General features: G+C 52.0%; 1 protein-coding gene across 1 annotated transcript in view; it reads right to left on the bottom strand.

Annotated features, from left to right (window-relative positions):
- Positions 1 to 12,648: 12,648 nt before the first annotated feature.
- Cdh26 (cadherin 26) overlaps positions 12,649 to 23,127 on the bottom strand; it is a 72,357-nt gene continuing 61,878 nt past the window's right edge. The window contains exons 17-18 of the mRNA XM_045157078.1: positions 12,903 to 12,954; positions 12,649 to 12,818 (exon numbers count right to left, since the gene is read on the bottom strand). Of these exons, the coding sequence (XP_045013013.1) occupies positions 12,649 to 12,818; positions 12,903 to 12,954 (222 nt within the window). The remainder of the gene's footprint in view (positions 12,819 to 12,902; positions 12,955 to 23,127) is intronic.

Here is a 23,127-nt window from a genome sequence, read left to right as displayed (position 1 = left end):
GCAAATTAGGCCTTCATGCTTGGCTTGGCATGGCATGTGCTGTCACCTGCTGAGCCACCTCCCTAGCCCCACACATAGTTATTTTTAAGATAAAAGATAAACATCCACAACCTACCTAAAATTCAAGGCCAAGTTGACTTTCCAAAACTGAAGGTTGCTGTGGAAGTCCAGCATGAACCAAGCAGAGCCCTGTGAACGAGCTGAAGCAGAGTCCCAAGCTCCACACTGCGTGGCAATCACCTGAAACAGCTGAAGAGAGGGACAGCTCATCTGGCTCATGCTTGTGGAGACTTGAGCACATCATGTGAGAAAAAAATATGGTGGTGGGATCAGGTGGTGACTTCTCAGGGAAGGTGGGCCAGAAACAGAGGCCGCGGCCCGAAGCAAGGCACAAACACCCTTCAAAGGCTTACCTCAGTGTTCTTCTCAGGCCGCCAGGCTCCGCCCCATACAGGTCTGCAACCTCAAACAGTGCCTGAAGCCAGGGACTGAACAGTCAGAACTCAGGTCTGTGGGGTGAGTTCAGTCTCACAGCATAGCCCCACTGCTTTGAGGGGGCTTTGGGAGAACCCTCGCCCCCTTCTAAATCATAACGTGTGAAAATATCTGCCTCAGAGTCAAGAGGATTCACTATGACAAGATATAAGCTGTCATGCTTCTGTTCATGAACTTGAGTGGTGTGTGTGCAGGTATATACATCCATACGTGCACATATGTGTGGAGGTCACAGGACAATCTCATGTCAACTTTAGGACTACCACCCACCTTTTCCAAGACAACATTATACGTCACCCTGGAGCTTGCCAAGTGGGCTAGAGTGGTTGGCCGTGAGCCCCAGGGATCCTTCTGTGTCCCCACATCCCCAGTGCCAGGATGAGAAGCCCGTGACACCACAGCCATCTTTATTACATGCATTCTGGAGATGGAAGTCAGGTCTTCTTGCGTGTAAGGCAAGCACTTTCCAGAATGAGCCGTGTTCTCAGCCCTGGCCCTACATTTAGTTGTATCTCCTAAATACATTGTGGACCAACGTTGTAATCTGCTCCCACCATCATCTCTATCCCTAATCCCTCCAGGCCCCAGTGCAGCTCATGGTTGGCTATGGAGAGCTCTGTGGTTCCAAGGACCTGTGATGAATCAAACCCTGATCTTCCCCTGGGTGGCTGTCACTTGCCCTCTGCTGGCCCGTGATGCAAAATGGTGATCAGCGCACCAGGCCATGGCAGCCTTAGTGGGGACAGCATGAGAAGCCAGTCCCTGCATCTGGAAACTGCTCATGGAGTGCTGGGACAGGGGCATCTGGATTCCTTAGACAATGCTGGGAAAAGATTCTGTTTAACCATCTGGAATATTTTAAGTGCTACACTTTTATTCCGCATGATTAGGATGTAATTAGCAGCTTCCAGTTAACGCCGATGCTCACAGTCGATTTTGTGACTCTCCCAGCAATGTGTGTGTGTGGGGGGGGGGGGGGGCTTCTTTTATTAATACCTTCCATATTAGTCAAGGCTCTCTAGAGGAACAGAACCAATTCAATGATTATGTATTATAAAGAGGATGTGTTAGATTAGTTCATAAGTGACAGCAGACACAGCTGGGCAGTCCAGTAACGGCTGTCTGCGAGATGGAGCATCAGTGAACTGGCAACTGTGTAGTCCACGCCCCTGGGGCCTTGGTAGTCCCCATCTTGCACAGAAGACCTGGATAATTACTGGGCAGCTGCTGATCTTCAGTCCAGATTGGAAGGCCAATGCAGCTGGGTTCCAATGCCAGTGAGAATGGCAGCGACGGGGCAGGTCACATAGCAAGGGGCAAGCAAAGCCTGGCAAAAAGGGGGACCGCTTCTTCATGTAACCCCTTCATAGACAGCCTACCATCGAAAAGGTTGTCTGCTCTATGGGCAGGATCTTCTCCCTGGTAGTCCTCCCTGGAAACACCTTCACAGGCCTGCCCAAGAAGCTTGTCTCCTGCCTGCTTCGTGATGCAATCAAGCTGACCACAGAACTTAGCTGCAGACTCCTTCATGGGCTCCGCTCCCTGCTGGGTGAATGTGGAGGAAGGGCCTTTGATATTCCCTGCCTTTCCCTCCTCTCCCCCAGCTTCTCTCTGCTTAGAATGCGTGTTTGGTTTATGAGAAAGTAAGTCTCAAATATGTTTCTTCCTCAGAACTTCCCAACCAAGCTTTTCAGCAAGACATAATCCTGCCGGGCGAGTGGTGCAAGCTTGTAATCCCAGCCACTTGAGAGGCTAAGCCGGGAGGATTGCAAATTCAAAGCCTGCCTGGGCTTTGGCGTGAATTCAGGACTAACTTGGGTAACATAGCGAGACCCCGCTGAAAATGTAGAGGAAAAGGAGGGATGGACACATAGTGTAGGTGGGGCCCTAGGCTCAATTCCCAATACCACAAAGAAGCCTAGGAAGGCCGGACCCCAGGTGTCTGCAGAGCAGGCCCCGCACCTCTTGTTTCTAAGGTCCCCTGCTAAGTGCGCATCACTACTGAGGGACCCGTGGGTGGACGCCTGGGCAGGCAGGCGTGCCTTCTGACGCTTCCCAACTTGCGGTGCGGACGTGCTGCAGCCCTGAAAGCTGTCAAGTAGCTGAGATGTCACAGGCTGGAGCCCAACCCCCAGAAGACTCCTCTCTCCTGACTCAGGATCCAAACTCCAGGGCCCCCAGTTCAACTGACTAAAACTCTAGGGGTTCCCACAGCTCCCTTATCAGCTCAAGAATATTCCAGAACCACTCATAGAACTTAGAAGTTAGGAACTGGTACCCTTTGGGAAGTTCAGTTCTTAGGGTTACAGTGTGATCATGACGATGGGAAGAATCCACAGTTCACTGTGGGTTGCGGAGAAGGTCATGGGGCCCCCAAGCCTCCCTGAGGACTTATTGGTTCTTAATGACTCCAAATGGGAGAGCTGGAGACATTTTTCCACAGTAGTGCAGCCACTGGACTCAGGTACTCGGATAAATTAACCCCCATCCATGCTCTTGTCGCAACACGAGCAAAGTAGGCCGCATGCACACAGCACCAGAAAAAGATAGAAAGACGTTAAGGTGGAAGAGGGAATAGTTGGGAGGAAGGGACCCAGTGAAAGTGGGACCAGGAGGTCAAGAGAATGTAGTGGGAGGGGATTTGATCAAAACACAGCATGGACATGCATGAAAATAGTCAATAAAAATTTTACGAAGAGAGATATATAGGGGCCATGCTGTAAGGGATTACCCGAGGAGGTCCCAGGTCACTGCTCCTGGATCAGAGGTTGCCTCTGGCACTTAATCCACTCACTGACCTGGAACTCCTAAGCCTTGAACCCAGAGATGTCACTAGGGACATCACATAGAAATAATTGGTTAGAATTCTGGTGCCAGGAGATTATATACCAGCTCTAGCCCAGCTTTCCTGAACGTATGGTATCAGGTGTCCCATAATGAGATCTGATGTTACCACCTCTGGTGGTTTGATTCAGGTGTTCTGAATGCTAGATTCCCAGCTGATGGAGATTTGGGAATTAATGCTTCCTGGAGGCAGTGTATTGTTGGGGACGGGCTTATGGGTGTTGTAGCCAGCATCCCCTTGCCAGTGCTTGGCACACTCTCCTGTTGCTATTGTCTACTTTATATTGGCCAGGGGGTGATGTCCACCCTCTGCTCATGTTGTCGTTTTCCCTGCCATCGTGGAGCTTCCCCCTCGAGCCTGTAAGCCAAAATAAACCTCTCTTTTTCCACACAAGCTGCTCTTGGTTGGGTGATTTCTACCAGCAATGCGAACCAGACTGCAACACCACCTCATGACTTGGTTGGCCTTTCTGGCCTGGCTAGCTCCTGTCCATGCACATACACAGCTCTCACCACAAAGGTAATGAGAGAGAGTTTATTCTGGAACAAAATATGAGTAACAATGGCTCAGGAACATGGATTCATGTTATCCCAAATACCATGTTGCAGTATGGCAACAGTTTTATAAAGCATGTTACAGTCACAGGACAAAGGGCCGTCATACATAAAGGCACTTTTAAAATACACTGGTGGAAACATCCAGCAGGTGATTTACAGCGAAACAGGGAAGCCCCTGCCTTAAAGCCTTAGATGATCACATTCTTCACCTTTTGGGTTTGTGGAAGCAAGTAGTCTGCTAGTACCCTCCAAAAGGACTTACCCAACCATCACAAAGGTGTTACATCACACACTAAGGCTAAAGAAAGCCTAAGATCATTTGGCTATGGACCATTCCAATTTGACTTTGCAACACTCCAACTCTGTACAGCACGGAAGTTCCCATCAGTTAATCAGTCCTGTGGAACCATTAACACTGGCGTGGGAACAACGGGTTCACCTTCCCATCCGGAGCTAATTCATTAGCATAAACTCAGGTGTGCTTGAGTAGCCACCAGGAATCACAGACACTGCATTCCTCAGGAGTGGTCCAAGGAGCAGACTTGCTCAGGAACCAGGAGTGGAGCCAGGCTTGCAGGGGAGATGGGCCAGTAGACCTACATGAGCTCAGGCCCTGACCTGCACTGGAACGACTCTAGGACATCCGTGGGTGGGCATGAGTTCATCAGCTTTTCTGAAATCTCAGGCCACCGTCACTTGCCCCCTGCACCTTGGGCTGGTAGAGGGACACAACACACACCCAGGACGGTGTGGCACTGCAGAGCTGCTCACCTCACGGTGGCGGGGAGCAAAGGGCAGAGGAAGGGGGCAGGTCTTCAACAGTCCTGGTCAAGAGCCCACCCTTGGCTTCCTTCAACTAGTCCCTGCCTCCTAAAGTTTCTCCCACCTCCGTGGCTGGGGACCTAGCCATTAACACAGGAGAATTTTGGAGGAATTCCAGACCTGAGCAGTAAACGGCACCTGAGACCCTCCGTATTAGTTCCTACCATCCAAGGGATCATCCTCTTGCAGGGAGGAGGCCATTTCTCAGGTCAGCCAGAGGCCCTGGGTGAGTTGGTGCCTCTGCAGTGGAGCCAGACTCCCTCATCGCCACCTGCAAAGGTGTCATCCTCCCCAGAGCACATTGCCACCGTGATGCAGACCCATCCTCCTCAATCCCTCCATCTTGCCTCAGATCCAATATTCACCATTCCACCAGTAGTGGCTGTGCTCAGGAAGGACCAGGAAAGAAGGGGTTCTCTGTGAGTGGTGAGCTGCAGGCACAGGCACTCTCCCAGATAGTCAGGGTACAGTGGACAGGGGGAGGCGGAGCCAAGCCAGTCAGCACCTTCCAAGCCTCTGCTCAGCAGTTATATATTCACCCATAGAGGTTTCTCTTCCCAGGCCCTGGGCCCAAGCATCAGAGGTGACGGTGGCCACCCCAACCTGCAGCTGGTGGCTGGTCTCGCTCCCCACTCTGCAGGCACAAAGTTAAAGCAAAGAATTAATTCTATCTGAGCTCATTTGTGGTTTGTGGGTTTTCCTCATTGGCACTGACCTCCACGGGTACCTCCAAAATTTGATTTCTATTAAGGAAAATGACTTCAGATTTTTCAACATTTTTCCTGCCCCAAGTGCCATGGTTTTAATTAACAGCACAGCGAGCTGAGCTCCCTGGCAGAAGCATCGGGTGGGCCTTGCGGATGCCCATCGAGGAAGCCGCCAGCAGACTGTTTGCCTTGATCCTGCCAGCGCGGAATCTGCGGCTCAGGGCGGAACAGCCACCACAACAGGAGCCTCTGGGCTAGGGGCATCTTCCCAAGGAACGTGGCCAAGGTTTCCAGGCACTGCAGGCTCGCCTGCCTGCTGCGTGCAAGCTGGACAGGAGGCGGGTGGCTCTCTTACCGCAGAGAAACCCGGCAGTGGCTGGCACCCACACAAGCTAGCCAGCACGCTGGCACCGCAGAGCCACCGGCCTTCCAGTGCCAGCCCTGCACAAATCCATCAGCTGTGGCTCTAATTAATTACAAGCCCTGCTCACCCAGGGCTGGTGTGGCCTGAGAGGCGGGGTGCTGCGTTCTGGCTCCACCAAGCACACTGACGTGGTGGCCTCCTGCCGCAGAATGCCTTCTCTGGTACTTTTTGGGCGGGGTGGTTGCTGCAAGGCACCAGCTCAGGAGCTCTCCGGGGGCTTCATCAACACTCCCTGAGGAGGTCCTCGGGTCCATCTGTTATGTTCCTTAACAGCTAGAGACGGCAGGAGCCCCTGGCACCAAGCCCTGCTCCTGCCTCATTCTCAGCCTGCTTGACCTCCACAACCATCTTCAAGTGCCTCCACCAGCAGCTCGGCAGCGCTGCTGACGCCATATGCACGTTCTCCCCACCCCGTCCTGTGCAGACCTTACCCCAACCCGTTTCTACTCTGTCTCCCTTTCTTCACACCTCCCCACTTCCTCCAGAAGGAAGGAAGACCTTGGATCAGGGCTGCCAACCGTGGCTCTGAGCTCTAACAGTGGCTCGGAGCTCTGAGGCAAGAATTTGGGCTGCTGAAAGGAAGAAAAATCCCGACCCACTTAGCAGCCTCATGAGGACTTGAACCCGAGTCTGCAGGGAGCTGTCAGCGTAGCTGTTTTCTCAGATGTGAAGGGCATGCCCCGGCTTTCAAGCGCACCCTGGAGAGGAGCCACAGCACCCTGGAGACAGGGCTGATAGAGCAGCTAGCTCCTGCCCCGCCTGCCCCTGGCTCCCGCTTCCCTCCCTCTAGCTTCCTCGAAGGCCCTGGAGCCCGGTGCGGTGCTGCGCTCAGGGCCAGGCACTTGCAGCAGAGATGCCAGCAAGGTGTTCTCACATGATAGTTTTCCAGCTGACCTCGGTAACGGCATCTGCCCTCAAGGGGGCCACTGGGAGAGGGAGGAGCCAAGCCTACAGTGGACTGACCTCGCTGGACAGGCTGAGCCATGTGACGTGACAGCCCAGACATGCGTTTTCCCATTTTCTCCAGAGAGGACTCCCAACCCGCCCCCCTGCCCACAATGCCGGCACACTTACAGCCATGTTTCTTCCCAGTCGGGTTTTCTGCTCAGCTGCCCAGTCTCCATTTCAGTTCCAAAGTGTGAGAAGTTCTCCCTACTCTCACGGTGAGCCTTGGCCTTGCCCTCTCCTGCGATGCCCCCCACATCAACCTCTACTGGGCACCAGACCTCAGCCTTCCTGACCCTGTCTCTGAAGGACCCCCCCTGCCATCCCCCCATTTGGTTTGCTCTCTGCCCCTATCCCACCCTTCCTGACCTTACTGCCTCTGGTTTCCTTCTTTTGCTCCAGCTTGAACGAGCCCACCACGGACGCTCACACTGTGTCCCCACGCCTGGAAGAGAAGCGAGCACGCGGTAGCTGCTCAGTGAACACTTGGATGCGGGACGACCAGCCCCACCACCAACACAGGCCTTGTGCAAGCACTGTGCAGACCCCTACTTCCTGACAGAGACAGGCTGTCTCCACCGCCACACCTTGGACGTGAGGCATGAGCCCCGAACGCTTCTCTGCAGTCAGAGCCCACAGAGGGACATCTTGTGTTCCGCAGACCCACCTGGCCAGTGTGGGCATGGCAGGAGACCCTTGAGGCTAGACCCACAGCCAACCCTGAGTGGTTGAGGGTCCTCCCAGGATGAAAGATGGCTCTTACACAGGAGATCTCCATGCAAGCTCCAGATAGCATTTCACGAAATTCAACAGCCTGCAGGGCAGGGCAGAGTCCGTTTCTAGATGGCTTCTGCCATCTGCTGGCCACTTGTTGAATTGCATGCATCCTGTTTCTTTTCATAGAAAGCCTTTATCAACTCTTTCTACAACAGGGTTTACAGGCACTTGAGGTGGGTATTTGGGGCAGACCCCAGACCCCAGATGGGTGGGGAACAGTTGTCTTTAGTTAAACCGTACGTATTAAAACTTTCCACACTTTATGTATATTAACTGGAAAGAAATCTTAAGCCCATCAGTAAGGGATGGTCAACATACCAATTTACAGCTGAGGTGTTAAGTAAATTTCCCAAAATAACACAGATATAGAGCTGCGGCACTGAGATTTCAACACAAACAACAGCCACTTGAGGATTTACTTTACCCATAACTTTGCAAATGTCCCAGAGCCTCCTCACTCCGCTGTGTTCCTTCCTACAGAGAGATAGGAATGGGAAGAGACAGAGGACAGGACACTTCGGCTAATCCCCTCACAGGACCAGAAGCCCTCTGCCCTTCAGAGCCTCTGCCTTCCAGCTCAGGAACTGGGGGCTCAGCGTCCCTGACAGCCTGGAGTCAGAGCGCACGTCTCTGTAAGTCCCCTCTTCCCGTCTTGCTTGTGTTACAAACAAACAGGGCCAAGGGGAGCTCTGCGCACTGTTTCTGGCCCAGGATGAGTGTTTAGTAAAAGCTGGGGAGATGGCTCAGTGGGTAAAGTGTTGCCATGCAAACTTAGGACCTGAGTTCAGATCCCCCAGTGCCCACGTAAAAGCTGAGCACAAGCCGGGCATGGTGGCGCACGCCTTTAATCCCAACACTCAGGAGGCAGAGGTAGTAGGATTGTTGTGAGTTCGAGGCCACCCTAGGAATACATAGTAAACTCCAGGTCAGACAGAACTACCTTGAAAAAAAAGTCTGAAAGTGAGGCGCGTGCCTGTAATCAATCCAGTGCTGGGAAAGAGCAGGCAGGAGAACCTGGGAGGTCTAGCTAGCCTGTGTGAGCTGGTGAGCTCTGGATTCAGAGACAGACCTTTTCTCAGGAAAATAAGGTGGAAAGTGACTAAGGAGGACACGTGACATTGACCTGTGGCCTCCACATGCACCTGCACACACATGTGTTTTCACATACATATAAATTCACAGGCACATCATACACATAGACACACAGAAACGTAACAACAAGCTTTTGTTAAACACACACACACACACACACACACACACACACACACACACACAAAACCTGTCACTATCAGCACATTAAAGGTGCTGTGAAGTCCTGCTGTTGAGAAACTCACTTCCCTTGCTCTGCCTTTCCCAGCCTCGTGTGTGTTTGTGGAGCCACCTCAGAGCCTGCGGTGTTCCCTCCACAGAGCCCACAGTTCTTACCAGCCAAATGCAAACTCAGACCCACTGAGAGCGTCCTGCTGGAATCCTGCCTGACTCCAGGCTCCCGCTCCCTGGCCCTGTTAACAAAGCATCCCAAAGCATCTATTTCCAGGGCCCCCTATCTTCTGTACCCGGAGACTCACTTTTACATCTGGAAGCCAACAGGGCTTGTCAGCTCCATGGACCAAAGGCAATTAAGAGCCTAAGGCCAAGAAGCCAGTTTTGAATTGTCATTTATCTCAATTGCGCTCACACACGCACACACACACACACACACACACATTTCCACTTTCTTCAGAGTGTTCGGTGGCTCCTGCACCATGTCACTTTGCCACCAGTTGCAAAACAGACTTGAGCTTCCTTCCTAAGGAGACGCAGTCTGCCAGGGTGAGGCTTCCTCCCACTGGGCCCACCTGGGACACGTCGCGCCAGACCACAGAGTCTCTGCAGATCCTGGTCTGGCTCCGTGGCGCATTCCTGTTTTGTAGGACCCAGGGCACAGTGATGCCATACAGTCCAGCTGATGGTCAGGCCAGATGTGAGCCTGGCGCCATGGCTTTCTGCTTGTCAGCACGGTGCCAACCTGTGAAGAAACCAGTGGCCAACCTCCCTGATGACAGAGGAATGGAGAGGAAGTGAGTGGGCATGGAGGTGGCTGCAGAGGGCTGGGCAGGGAAGTCAAGTCAGTGGGCAGGAGGAGCCTGCCCTGGTGAGGGCAGGAAAGTCCCTGAGAAGTAAAGCAGTGCTTTTATGAGAAATCTGAAGGCCACATGCCCTAGGCAACAACACTGGCCACTAACAACAGTAATAGTGACAGCAGCTACTTCTCGCTTACTTCGTGCCCACCTTTATTGTAAACACCCTGCCACTGCAACTTTTATTTGGAGTGTGTGTGTACTGTATGTGTGTATATATGTGTGTGCATATATATGCGTGTATATGTGTGTGTGTGTGATATGTGTGTGTTTTTGTATGCAAGTTCATATGCATCTGACTGTGTGTGTGTGCACATGTGTCTGTGGGCATGCCTGTGTGTGTATGTATGTGTGTGTGATATGTGTGTGTTTGTGTATGCAAGTTCATATGCATATGAATGTGTGTGTGTGTGTGTGTGTGTGTGTGTGCAGGTGACCATGTACATGTTTGCACATGAATTGGAAGCCAGAGTTTGACATCGGGTATCTTCTACAATCTCTCCACCTTATTTACTGTGGCAGAGTCTCTCACTGAAAGGGAGAGCTCACCAATTCAACTCATCTAGCTCACCTGCTAGCCCCAGGAGCCCCAATCTCCACCTCAGCCCCAGGATCCCCAACCTCCACCTCCCAAGTGCTGAGATTATGGGGTCACATGCCTGCCTGGCATTTATGTGGTGCTGGGCATCCAAACTGGTCATGCAGCAAGTACTTTCTCCACTGTCCATCTCCCCAGCACCTCTACTGTAACTCTCAATTCCCACAGGACCCCTGCATGGGCACCCCATCACTGTTATGACTGAGGACACCCACACGAGAGTGCTGAGTGACCGGCTTGAGGTTGCACAGGAAGGAAGCCGCTCCGAGGACACAGTCAGAACAAGACAATCAGGCCCTTGCTCTTGGGCTGGGGCCACAGAAAGTAAAAGGTGAGGCCCACGCTACCCCTTGTGACTGTTGCTGGGACACGGAAGGGGCCACACCAAAGGGGTGTCAGGGGATCTTGCCCTGATGGTCAGGCAGCTTGTCCAACAAGCAGGCAGATACTGGAGGGTTCAAACACACACGGGAAGATTCAAGCACATGGCTTTCACGTAATGTTGGACACGATGCTAGGGTGCACATCTGGGTCAGTGGCCTCACCTGAGCAGCAGGGAAGACCACCTCACACTTGCTTCAGCAAGTTTCGTTGGCCACAGAGCCTCACACATGCTGGGTAAACCCTCCTCTGTTGAGCTAAACCCCCAGCCTTCTCCTTACCTTCTCTTTTGAAACAAGCTCTTAGTTTCCCAGCTTCACCTTGAACTCAACTCTGTATCCCAAGAAGACCTTGAATTTGTGATCCTCCTGCCTCAATGTCCAGGGTAGCTGCACTTACATGCATGCATAATGAGACCCAGCCCCAATTTGGTGCGTTTCCTGGGATGATCAGCAACCAACAACCTGTCAGCAAATGCTCATGGGGATGTGCTGAGGAGGCCATGAGGGAAGTGGACACTTCCTCAGGAACAAACATCTGGGGACAGCCACTTCCCAACATCAAACCCAGAAAGAAACCAAGGAAACAATGTAGACTTTCCAAGGACTGCAGAGAGATGGGGACGGAGGGGAGGGACGAGGGTGGACACCCAGGTGAGGGACCAGTGGTTCTGTATGCGTGCAGCAGTCGGGGTTGTAAATACCTTCCTGGACTTTTCCCAGACTACAAAAGTCATATACTCTCAGGGCATATAATCGAGAAATTATAGAAAGCTATGAAGGAGAAATCCACGCATGGAACATGGCACCACAAATGATGTACGACATCTCTTTTGGGTCATTCATCTGTGCTCATGCAGATACTTTGTTTTTTGACAAGACTAGGAACATATAAAAATATATTGTCATGTTCCTTTAGCATTTTATTGTTAGTTGTTATGGTGAAATGTCCCCCACAGGCTCATTCGATGGAACACTTGGTCCCCAGCTGGAGGCGCTGGGGTTCCAGGAGGTTGTGAAACAAACCCTAGGACCATAGCTTGGCTAGAAGTCGGTCACCGAGGGTGGGCGATGGACGCGACAGCTGTCTTCTGAAGCATCCTGAGCACTCTGCGTCCTGGTCCTCCACGATGTGAAGAAAAGTGTCCCCACTCTCCCACCACCGGGGACAGGGCCATCTCAGCTGTCACACCAGACTGGCAGCGCCAGCGCTGAGCTGCATTCCAACTCCTCGTGCTCCCAGGGCGCCCTCCCCGCCCAGCAGCTGCAACTGGTTTTCCGCCGGGCAGAGAGTTGGCAGGTTTGCTTCATAAAACGGTTTATTTCAGCTGAGCCTCACGGTACAGGCCTGCAATGCCAGCTACTTGGAAGGCTGAGGCAGAAAGGAGGGCATGTTCAAGGTCTGTCTGGGCAACTTAGTGGTACCTTGTCTCAAAATAAAAGCAAACAAGAAAGGAGTGGAGAAGCTCATAAATGGAGTGCGGGGCTCTAGATTCCATCCCTGGCTTGGGGAGGGTGCTGAGGACGAAGCAGAGAACAGGTACCGCACCATGGCCCAGGGCGAGTGCTCCGTGAGGCGGAGCCGCATCGCTATTCCAGCAGGTGAGCCGGCCTCGGAGCCCCGCACCCCACTTCTTTCCACCACCCGCAGGAAGCGCCGGCCCAGAGGCAGCCGTGTGATGACAAAGGTTTGTGCCACTGGCCTGGTGACGCATCTCAGCTCTCTGAAGACCCTGACAAAGCCCCACTGCTGGGCCTCGCCGACCCCCAGCCTTCCCTCCAGCAGAGCCCCTCGGCTTCTTGCAGCTGCTCCTTGGGTGTTAGGCCACAGGGAAGAGTCCGCTTATGCATTCTGTTCCTCTGGGAACGCACCCCAGCCTGCACACATGTGTGAACACACACACACACACGTGCACACAAGCACTACTCCATTGCTCTGGAGCGTGTGTCTTTGACTGCTCAGGGAACTCCTGAAGTGTCAGACAGACCTACACGGATGCCGGCAGGCCGCGTTCTGTTTCCGCCCATATTCAGTGGTGCTCACGACCTTTAAGGCCAGGCCCTGACCAGGGAAGCCACAGGCAGGAGCCAGCAACAAGGTCAGGTGCACCTGCGCAGGGTACAAACCAGCCTGGCTGTTGCAGTGGCCTGTTTGCAGAGAACAGAGAGGAGTAAGTCATGGCAAGCAACAGGCACTGTGGCCTGATCACGCTAGAGGACATCTGACCTAACACAGTGCATCGGTGCCGTCGTCATTGTCATCCTTCAGCTCACAGCTCTGTACCTATGGATCCCAAAAGAAGATATTCATTATTGTTTTAAATGGCCACGAGTCAGGTCTCCATCTGAGGAGATAACAGGACCCAGGCTAGGTACAATGAGAGACGGTGGCTCCTCAGAGAGAGAGAGAGCGATGTGTTGGGTGAGGGTGAAAGAGGGAAGTAGAAGGTTAGGCCAGCAGGTTCACCAAGGGGCCAGGAAGGAGCGGCTGGATGTTGGCAGGAAGACCCTGCCACCAAGAGAGCGAGCACATGTGGCTGTGTTATAGACGGGGTTTCTTCAGAAATTCTCAACAAAGGGTGATTTCACTCCCCAGGGGACATTCCGCATGCTTGGAGACACACACGCTTGTTACGAAGGGGCGGGGCTGATCCTTCCGTGACAGTCACTATTGCCGTCACAGTTGGCTCTTGCGTCGCAGAGGAGAGCAATCTCTAGGAATGCCTGTGGTGGGGACACCCACCCTGACTAGGGACAGCACCGTCCTTGAGCTGGTGCCCAGCAGAAAGCAAGCTGGGCACCAGCTTCATCGCTCTCTGATGCCTGACTATGGACACAGTGTGACCAGCTGATTCACACTCCTGTGCCCACGCCTTTCCCACCATGGTGGACTGTGCCCTAAAACTGAACCAACATAAACACTTCCTTAAGGTTCTTCTTGTTGGGGATTTTCATTTTAGCAACAGGGAAAGTAACTTAATATACCCCCTCAATACGCAAACTATCCAGCAGCAAGTATCAACACTGGATTGCTGGACAAAGTCTGAGCTCGTTGGAAATGAGTTGACATTGAAGAGACAATGCCCATGAACCACCTGGTCATTGTGAAGCCTGAGGAGTCTTTAAAGTGAGTGGAAAACATCAGTGAAGGGGGCTGGAGAGATTGTCTAATGGTTAAGGCACTTGCCTGTGAAACCTGAGGACCCAGGTTTGATTCCTCAGATCCCATATAAGCCAGATGCACATGGTGGCACATGTGTCTGGAGTTTGTTTTCAGTGGCTGGAGGCCCTGGCACACCCATTTTCTGTCTCTCTCTCTTTCTCTCTGTCAATAAATAAATAAGATATATTTTTAAAAATCTGTTAATGTCTCATCACCATATTCATTGTTGTCATTAATTTTTAAAACTTCTTCACACTTTCACACTGGCAACTTCTGTAATGGCCTCTGTCCCACCCCCATACCCTGTCTGTCACCCACCTTCCGGGTCTCATCCTCCTGGTGACTCGGCCTCTTTCAGCCACTCTGGCCTAGGCTGAGATCTGTTTGGTCCATAGAAGTAAATGCTGAGTTAGACCAGTTTCATCAGAGCACACCAGCACCAGCCCTTGTTTATTCCATGGTCAACTTCTATGATGAAGTTCAAGACCTCACCTGCCCATCCCCAAACCTCACGGTGTCCACCTATAAACAGGCCACAGTCTACTTCATGGTGATGAGGGCACATTATGTCCTCGACTGGAAGTTTCTTTGAACTTTATGGTGAAAACCCAAGTTACATGTTTAAGAACTTGATTCCCAGTGACTGTTCAAATACCATGTTGGAGGAGGGGAATTCCTGGGGTTGTCACTGCTTCCTGACTTACTTGTACTCCTGTAAATGGCCCAGCAAGCACAATGGTCACATGAAAAAGAAAAGAAGGGCTGGAGAGATTGCTTAGTGGTTAAGGTGCTTGCTTGCCTGCAAAGCCTAAGGACCCATGTTTGACTCTCCAGATTCCATGTAAGCTAGATGCAGAAAGGTGAGGCAAGTACAAGGTTGCACATGCCCACTAGGTGGTGTGAGTGTCTGGAGTTAGATTTCAGTGGCTGAGGCCCTGGCATATCAATTCTCTCTCTCTCACACACACACACTCTGTCTCTAAAATAATAAACAAAAAAGACCAAAAAGGAAAAAGAAAAGGAAAGAAGAAGGAAGGGAGGGAGGGTGAGGCTGCTTCTCTTAATGGCCTCCGGCATCTTGTCTCTGCCCTGGCTGGAATCCACACACTGGTCCATCTTGGCCCCAGTGGGAACGTGGCCCCGTCTTCTGTTCCCAGTGTGCATAACATGGAAAGGCTCACAGTGTCCTGGGGTCACACAGGGTCATGATGTTGCTGAAGAGGAATGACAGGAAGAGCATGGCACGGGGCACCCACAGCACTGGGTACAACAGGGCCTTACCTCAGCTTGGGGGCTGCAGCCCTCAGTCACAGCACAGCCCCGTTCTGCCCACAGCCCACAGGCTCTACTCCCACAGTGTACCACCTCTCCCTGGAAAGCCATGTCCTGCCTCAAACCTGCCAGTGTGGCCCACCCAAATGACTTTGGACCCCAGGATGTCAGAGAGCTGCAGCTGGAGACAATGGCAGCATAGAGAAGAAATGTGAAGGGCTCTCTCTCTCATGTCCCTGAGGCTAAAGGAAGGGTGGTTCCCTTCCCTAACATGTCCCCATCCCAGGCAGCACCCTTCACCTCTGAAGTGGCTTCTTACCAGAAAGGCTAAACCAGGTGAACAATGGCTTTTTCACTTCCTAACAGGGCCAGACTGGGCTGTGCCTGATTATGAGACAGGACTTGCTCCAGCGCCGGCTCTCTTGCTCAGAGCCAGGTCCCCTGGCTCTTCCCTCATGGTGCTAGCAGCTCAGTGACCAGGGCCAGCTTGTCTTCAGGGAGGCTGCTTGAGAAGCTGCTAATCCACTGGGTTCTGGTCACAAATCTGTCACCTTCTTCTTGGCAGACACCCAGGGAGTCCTGAAGTTTACCGTAATTTCCTTCCGTGTCCAGACTACATGGGTGTGGTAGAACCTCTTCAAAATCAACAAGAACATTTGCTTTCTTTTAAAAGTAAAATAAAATTTAAAAAAACTTAAAAAAGTTTATATACTCTCCACCTTCCTTTGTTCTTCCTCTGCCTCCACTTGTCCTATGCAGATGACAGTTGCTGTAAGATCATGAATACAATCACTGGAAGATTGTGGGCCAATGCACTACTACTGACATGGCGGCATTAGCCTGATGGCCTCAGGGGTATTGTGGACCCTCCTCCTGGCATGGTAAATTATACCCTCTAAGCCGGGTTTGGGCAGATGGCTCACCAGCTAAGGTGCTTGCTTGAAAGCCTGACAGCCTGGGTTCAGTTCCCCAATACCTACATAAAGCCAGATGCACAAAATGGCAAATACATCTGGAGTTTGTTTGCAAGTGGCAAGAGACCTGCTATGCCCATTCTCTCTCAGTCTCTGTCTTTCTCTCTCTGTTTTCAGATAAATAAATAAAGATTTTAAAAAGAAAGTGGAAAATCATTGCAGAGGGCACCCAATATTGGGTTCTGGCCACCACATGCACACGTATGCATGCATCTGCACATGTAAGTGCATGTGCACTCAAAAGTATGCAGACATGCATACATACACAAGGGCATGTTCACCACCAGGCATATGAATATGCATGCACACACAGGCCAGTTACATTCATTACAAAAAGACTTTGTCTCGATTTCCGCAAGCAATGGACGCTGGCAGGAATCCGCCCCCCTTTTTTGTCTACGCTGGGTCTTCAGTTCCAGGTGTGCTGTTTGCCTTTGCCTAATCGCCCGGTGCAGCCCATGAAGCTTAGATGCTCAGACCACCTGGGATGCCCAAGCGAAAAGGAAAAACTCAACACAGTGAAATTCTAGCTCACATGTCAGTCTGTTTGGTTGGCTATTTTTTAAATATCAGCTTCATTGCTGGCATTTGAAAAACAGACTTGAACATAAAAATCCCCAAAGTCTAGATTATCCTGAAAAATAGGAGACCTGACATGCCCGGGCCTGTATGCCCAAAACGCTGGTTGCAACTGTAAGCTCTCTGGAGCCCTACAGACCCACTGACTCTTCTTACTTGTCACATGGCCACCTGGTCCTGCAGACTGAAGTTTGGGAACCCTTGAGCTAGGACCAATATCTGTATTCCTTCCTTTACTTGTGGCCAATACAGAAGTAAAGGGTGTATTTTGGCTTATGATCCCAGAGGTACAGTCACCCACGGTGGGGAAGTCATGGCAGCAGGAGCAGGTGACCAAGTGGTCACCTTGTGTCCATGGTCAGGAACCAGAGGGTGAACAGGAAGTAGGGCTGTGAGGTAAATCCTCAAGCCACCCAACCCTCCCCCCCCCCCACTGCAGTGACTCACCTCCTTCAGTGAGACTTCACCTCCTAGAAGTTTCACAACCCTTCCAAAGAGTGTCACCCACTAAGGACCAAGCACTCAAGCACAGGAGCTCATGGGGGCATTTTGCAGTCAAACCACTGCATGTCAGCTGGAGCTGAATTCCTCAGAATTCTTTCTGCTCTCTGGTTCCAGGCCAAAGGCAGCCACAGTGAAGGGTTGATAATGTTGAGTTGCCTACATGCCCTTGATGGAGGGTGGCTGTGGGGGCTTTCCTGGTCATCCTGTGGCAGGGGCCAAGACTTCAGCTGCCCCAGTGCCAACATCCTAGGCCAGATACGTGGACAGCTTGATGGTGAAGAAGGCCAACTCTGGCAGGCCACCTGTGTTGGTGCAGATGCAGGCTCTGCTCCGGTTTTCATCCTTGTCAGGCCAGCTTTTCCTTCCTTTCCCTGCATCCCACCTAGCTCTTTCCCCAACCATTGGACCATGCCACCCATGTATTTCAGGGTGATTATTAGAAGAGAAGACAAAACCTTCCACTCCCTCTTTCCCATCTACCCTAGATGCATGAAGTCTAATCCCAATAAGAAACACCTCACAGGGTTGCATCAGAAAGACCTGTGATTACCCAGCCCTGGACCAGGCGGTCTTCAACACAGCCATTAAACGCTGGGGTCACGTGCAGTGAGAAAATCATGCAAGAGACAGAACAAAGTGTGGCGCCCAGTTGGAGCCGTTGAGTCAACGGGTCTCACATTGGAATATATTCAGTCACTTCAAGATCTGGGTCCCCAGCATGGGGCCCAAGATTCTGAATTCCTACCAAGCCCCAGTGTTGCTCGTCATTTCCCACACTTTGAACCTATGTCAAAAGACATTCCTGCGGTCTCTCCTTTTAACACGCAATCACCTGAAGGAATAATTTCTTCAAACTCCATTGCCTGGAACTGTGGTACACTGTGGATGCTGTGTGGGTAGGCGTGCAATGTCATAGGCGTGCAGCTCAGTGCCCCCCAATGCTCAAGTTCTCCCACAGCTCCCCACTTCCTCTCCCACTGTTTATTAAGACCCTCAACATAATTGAGTTATAAAGGTAAGCACAAAGCTCGAAGGTCACAGGTCTGGATTTCTCAGGCCAAGGAAAGGGTAAACACAGAGTACTGAAATGTCACCAGCGCTTGAATCGCCAGGGAAGCGCGGCACTAATGCAGATGCCAGGTTCCAGCTCAGGCCTGCAGTGACCCTTGGAGGCTGGGCCCTGTGCCTACTCTTTCACAGACTCCATAGGAGATGCCAGTGCATGGGAGCATAGGCTCCTGCCCTCCTTGTTACCCACTCTGCCACCTGCTTTCCCCAGCATGCATCAGTAAGCTGTGCCCATTCCCACTGGGGAACTTGCCACAAAAGATCAATGTGGATGTTCATCTGATCTGAGATGTCCTTCCGGGAGGCCCATTTTGGGGAGAAGAGTCATTGTGGCCATGAGACAAAGAACTGGCTGGATCCTAGCTGGCATCCCCAGGCTGGGAAAACTTCACAGTGTGGGAGAGACAGGCTGGAAGGACACACTAGAAGTCAGGATTCTGGCCTTTCATCCCAAGAGTACTGAGGTATGAAACTTGCACCTCCCAGCTGAACTCAGGTGCAGCGGGTTTGAATCTCCCATATGTCATGAGCAGAGGTGAGGTGCCTTGGGAAGCCTCCGAATACTACCTGCACCGTGACCTAAATGAATGTCACCTGTCAGAAGCCAGCTTGCAAAACAATCACCCTGATAGCTACTGAGTTTGCCTGGCCCTGCCAGCCCCATGCTTGATTTGAAATCCTTCCATGTGGAATGATCAGCTAAGAGCCGCTTAGCAAACGAAAGAGGAATGACGTAAGCAGATCCTGCAAGGGGCGCCCAGAAGGCCATGCTGCTCCTGTGCCATCCAGCACAAGGTCTTTCACCATGGTTGATTGAAGGTTACCAACCTTGAGTTACTCATTAATGGCACCTCTGCAAGGAAACCATGTCTGCGGTGAGTAAACAGTGAATGAGTAAGCTCTGGACTCACCAGCTCTTACAGCTGAAGCGGAAATGTTCGGAACTTGGAAGACATCTTACAGTGGAAACGAACTCCAAAGCAGAGGCTAATAGTGAGCCCTGATGTCAGTGTGCGGAAGACAGGAGCCCAAGACACAGGTTCTCTCCCCCTCACGGCAGATGGCCTACTGTGGCAGTCACCTGAGAAGGGAAATGTGCCTTTCAGCGGTCATCACTAGGTCACCCGTCATAAAGGCCCTAATCCAAAACACCTCGCACTGTCAGGGATCTGGACCTGTTATCACAACTTTGTTACTCATACCACACATCTCCCTCTTCTTCCCTCCATAAAATCCTAATTCTGGTTCAAGATGAAGGGAAGCAGCGAGTCTGTGGCTTCCAAAGTCCACCCCAGCCCCGTGTTCATCCAAAGCACCAGAACCCCCCGCCCCGAGCTTGGTCAGACTTGCCTGTCATGGAGCCTCCCCTCCGTTTCGCCGCTCACACCCAGGCTCAGCCCTGAGCCCCCTCTCCCCCCCCCGCCCCGCCACCATCCTCCAGGACACTCTCCTGTAGCGCAGCCTCTTGTAGCAGTGATGCGGTTCTTGTAGCAGTGATGCACTTTTGAATGTGTGATCTGATAAGTCGACACCCATCAAGTCTCTTGCAAAAGAAATTTTAATTATTTGTTTGAGAGAGAGACAGGTTCAACTTCATTACCAAGAAGAGGTACTGATATGAATGTGTAACCCCAAGGGCTGGCCAGTGCTTTCTGATCCCAACACAACTGTCAAGACAATCCTACCCCAAACAGGCTTGTTTTTGAGATAGTAAAACACAGATGGGCTCGGTGGCCCAGCTCACGTTTCTGACACATGCAGGCCAAGCTGCTGGGAGAGACATTTCATCTGAGCCTGCGTGCTGAGGCGGTCTTGGCAGCGGCAGCGTGTGGATGCGTCCCCGGCCGGGCTGGCTGGTCTTTACGGCAGCGTCGGCACCCTGCCTGCGTGGTGCCCACACAGCCACCAGCTCCCCCTGAGGCTGCTCTGGGCAGAGGCTCCCTGTGTGCGATCTCCAGGCCCTGCCCAGGTATTTTTAGCCTGCATGTGGCCACAGCTGTGAGGCTCAGAAAGGCCACAACATTCCTGTGCTCTGGTCCCTGCTCCAGGCTTGGCCTGTTCTCATGGCTAATTTAGAACTTTCCTGGCTATCCCTATGACCTTTTGCCTCAAGACCTTTCCCCCAGAGCACAGGCTTCCTCTTGAGCAGTCCCTGGACAGAGTCTGGCCTGCAGCTGCTCACTATCTGTACATGGTCCACAGCAGCAGAAAGACCCCCCGCCACCACTTGGGGCCGTGGGGCTTCGCAGACACGTGCACATGGCCGTGCACACATCTCTGCACCACCAGTTCCGCTGGTTCCTTCCTCAAGCTGGGCTGCCGTTGGATGCACCCTAAGAGCACTGTTTTATGGGACTCTGCCCCACCCCATACCCTCTTCCTCCATCCTCTTTTTATTTTAGTGTGTGTTTGGGGGGGGGTGTCTGCACATATATGTGTCCCATATGCTTGCAGTGGGGTCACATGCCCGTGGAGGCCAGAGTGGAACCTTGGGGAGCCGCTCCGTCGCTCTCCCACCCGATCTTGCTTGGAGCCAGAGTCTTCTTTGTACTAAATCCAGAGCTTTCAGGGCCTCACGTGCTCTGGTCTCTGCTCCCTTGTGGGCCTGGGGTCTTTGGTGTGTGCGGCCACACCTGACTGTTTCACATGGGACCTAGAGATTGGACATGAGCCGACTCAGGCTCCCTCAAACTTGCCTAGGGAATGCATTTAACCTCTGAGCCATCTCTCTAACCCTCTCCACTTTCTTCTTTCTTTCTTTCTTTCTTTTTTAGCAAGAACAAAAGAGACATAGAAGAGCGACAGAACTGACACACCAGGGACTCATCCACTACAGTTAACTCCAGATGCTTGCACCACCTAGTGGTCATGTGTGACACTGCACTTGCCTCACCTTTGTGCATCAGCTCGCGTGGGATCTGGAGAGCAGAACATGGGTTCTTAGGCTTCACAGACAAGCACCTTAACTGCTAGGCCATTTCTCCAGCCTTCTCCACCTTATATTCAAAGGTAAGGTCTCACTGAACCTGGAGCTCACCAATTAGGCTAGTCTAGTTACCTATAACCCCCCCAGGAACAGAGGAGCAGAGTCTGTGGGGTGCCAGCTCTGCTAGGACCTTGTGGCGGGGGGGGGCATTCTGTGCTTGTGTGTTCACACTTACACAAGTGAGAAAATGGTACAGGACATACTGCACACACACATACAAATAGGTACAACCAAGAAATATGGAGAAGAGGACCGACTGTGCCCACATTGTGGTCTCATTCCAATATTACTCAGAAGGGAAACTGAGTGAAAGCCACAGCATCTTGCTGCTCAGCTTGTTCCAAGTCCATGCGACTTTTTTCTCAAAGTTCACCACCCATGGTTCAATGAAAAAGGTGTGTCCCACCCACACAGTGAAGATGGGAAATTATGTAAAATAGAAATTTCAGTTTTCAGTCTCAGTAGACACATTTTAAGTGCACAGGGGCCAAGGTGGCTGGTGGCTACTGTGCTGGCCAGGCTAAATCATGTCTCATCCCTGCAGATGGTTCTTTGGCTCACGATAGCCTACGCTTTGCTAAAGTGAGGGTCACGCTGTTGGATGCAATCACCTGTGTGCATTGCCCGTGACGCCTGTCTTGGCAGCACCACACCCACCTTGAGCTGGCGCAGCTGGGAAGGCAGAGGCCTCAGAATGACTTCCAGCACAGGTTTCAGGTGGGGGGCACTGGCCCTGGTGTTATTTTCTGCTAAGTATGCTGCTCAGTACAAACCACTGCAGTGGCGGATGTCCCTTGAAAGGCACAGCAGTGGTAGATTCCAACCCTTTCAGCTTTCAGATTGCAGAGTGCCAGCCAGAGTGCCAGCCAGAGCGCCAGCCAGAGGGGCCGCATTAGCACAGCTGCCTCCTTTCATTCCTGGCCAGGGGTAGCCAATGTCCGGGCTCTTGCATAGCGTGATGCTAAAAGCGACCACTAATGCACTTCTCCATCACAATCCCCCCCCCCCATACACACACTGTGTCCAGCCATATTACTTGGGCTCTTTTCAAAAGACTGTGGGGGGCCAGTTTTATCAAGTATGGTGTTTCTATATAGCAAGAGTCACCAGCTCTCTCGTTCACAATGTTTGAATCCTACCACCTGGATGCATCCATTAAGCCAAGGCCACATGCTTATTTCTGCTACCTGTAGCTCACTTCTCTCCATTCTGCATTTTGGGTCAGTTAAGATTCAACTTGGTCATAAGTGACTGAAATTACAAACTAGCAATGACTTAAACAAGATGCACATTCTTCTCCTTCATTTCGAATCTCAAGTAAAGTGGTACAGGGGAGAAGTGAGGCCAGAAGTCCCATGGGGCCTGTCCGAGTCCCCATCCCATCTCATCCCATTTCCATTGAAGCCAACATCCAGGAAGACTTCCCTAGCTCCAACCATCGCATCACTCCCTCCAGGAGAAGGAGAAGGGAAGGAGATAGGCACAGTTCTAGCTACAAAAACACTTCCTGGAAGTAGCTTGCCATTGGCCAGAATGTAGTCACATGGCTGTCTCACTACTGTGGAGGATAGGAAATGGCTCAGGCACGGCAGAATTCCCAGTTCTTTCTTTCTGAGGAAGGACCATGTGTGTTTGTGTAATGAGAGGTAGGGGAGTCTGAATGTATGGCCCCATAGACTCAGGTGTTTTATTAAAATTGATTTGCAACTTCAGCCCCTAGAGGCAGATTTCTGCTAGAGGAAGCATGGCACTGGGGCCGGATCTGATGCCAGCCCAGCAGCATGCAGACAGCAGTGAGCGCCAGGGGGATGAGGTGTGCGGGCACTCGTGCTGTCTGCTGGAGCTGGTGATTTGCTTGCTGCCATTCCTCTATGCTCCCTGTGTGGAAGTAAGCAGCCTCTGCCACCATGG

The sequence above is a fragment of the Jaculus jaculus genome, chromosome 8 (genome assembly GCF_020740685.1).
Source record: "Jaculus jaculus isolate mJacJac1 chromosome 8, mJacJac1.mat.Y.cur, whole genome shotgun sequence".
NCBI lineage: Eukaryota > Metazoa > Chordata > Mammalia > Rodentia > Dipodidae > Jaculus > Jaculus jaculus.
Note: the sequence above shows the minus strand (reverse complement) of the source record. Positions and strands in the feature narration are given on the sequence as shown.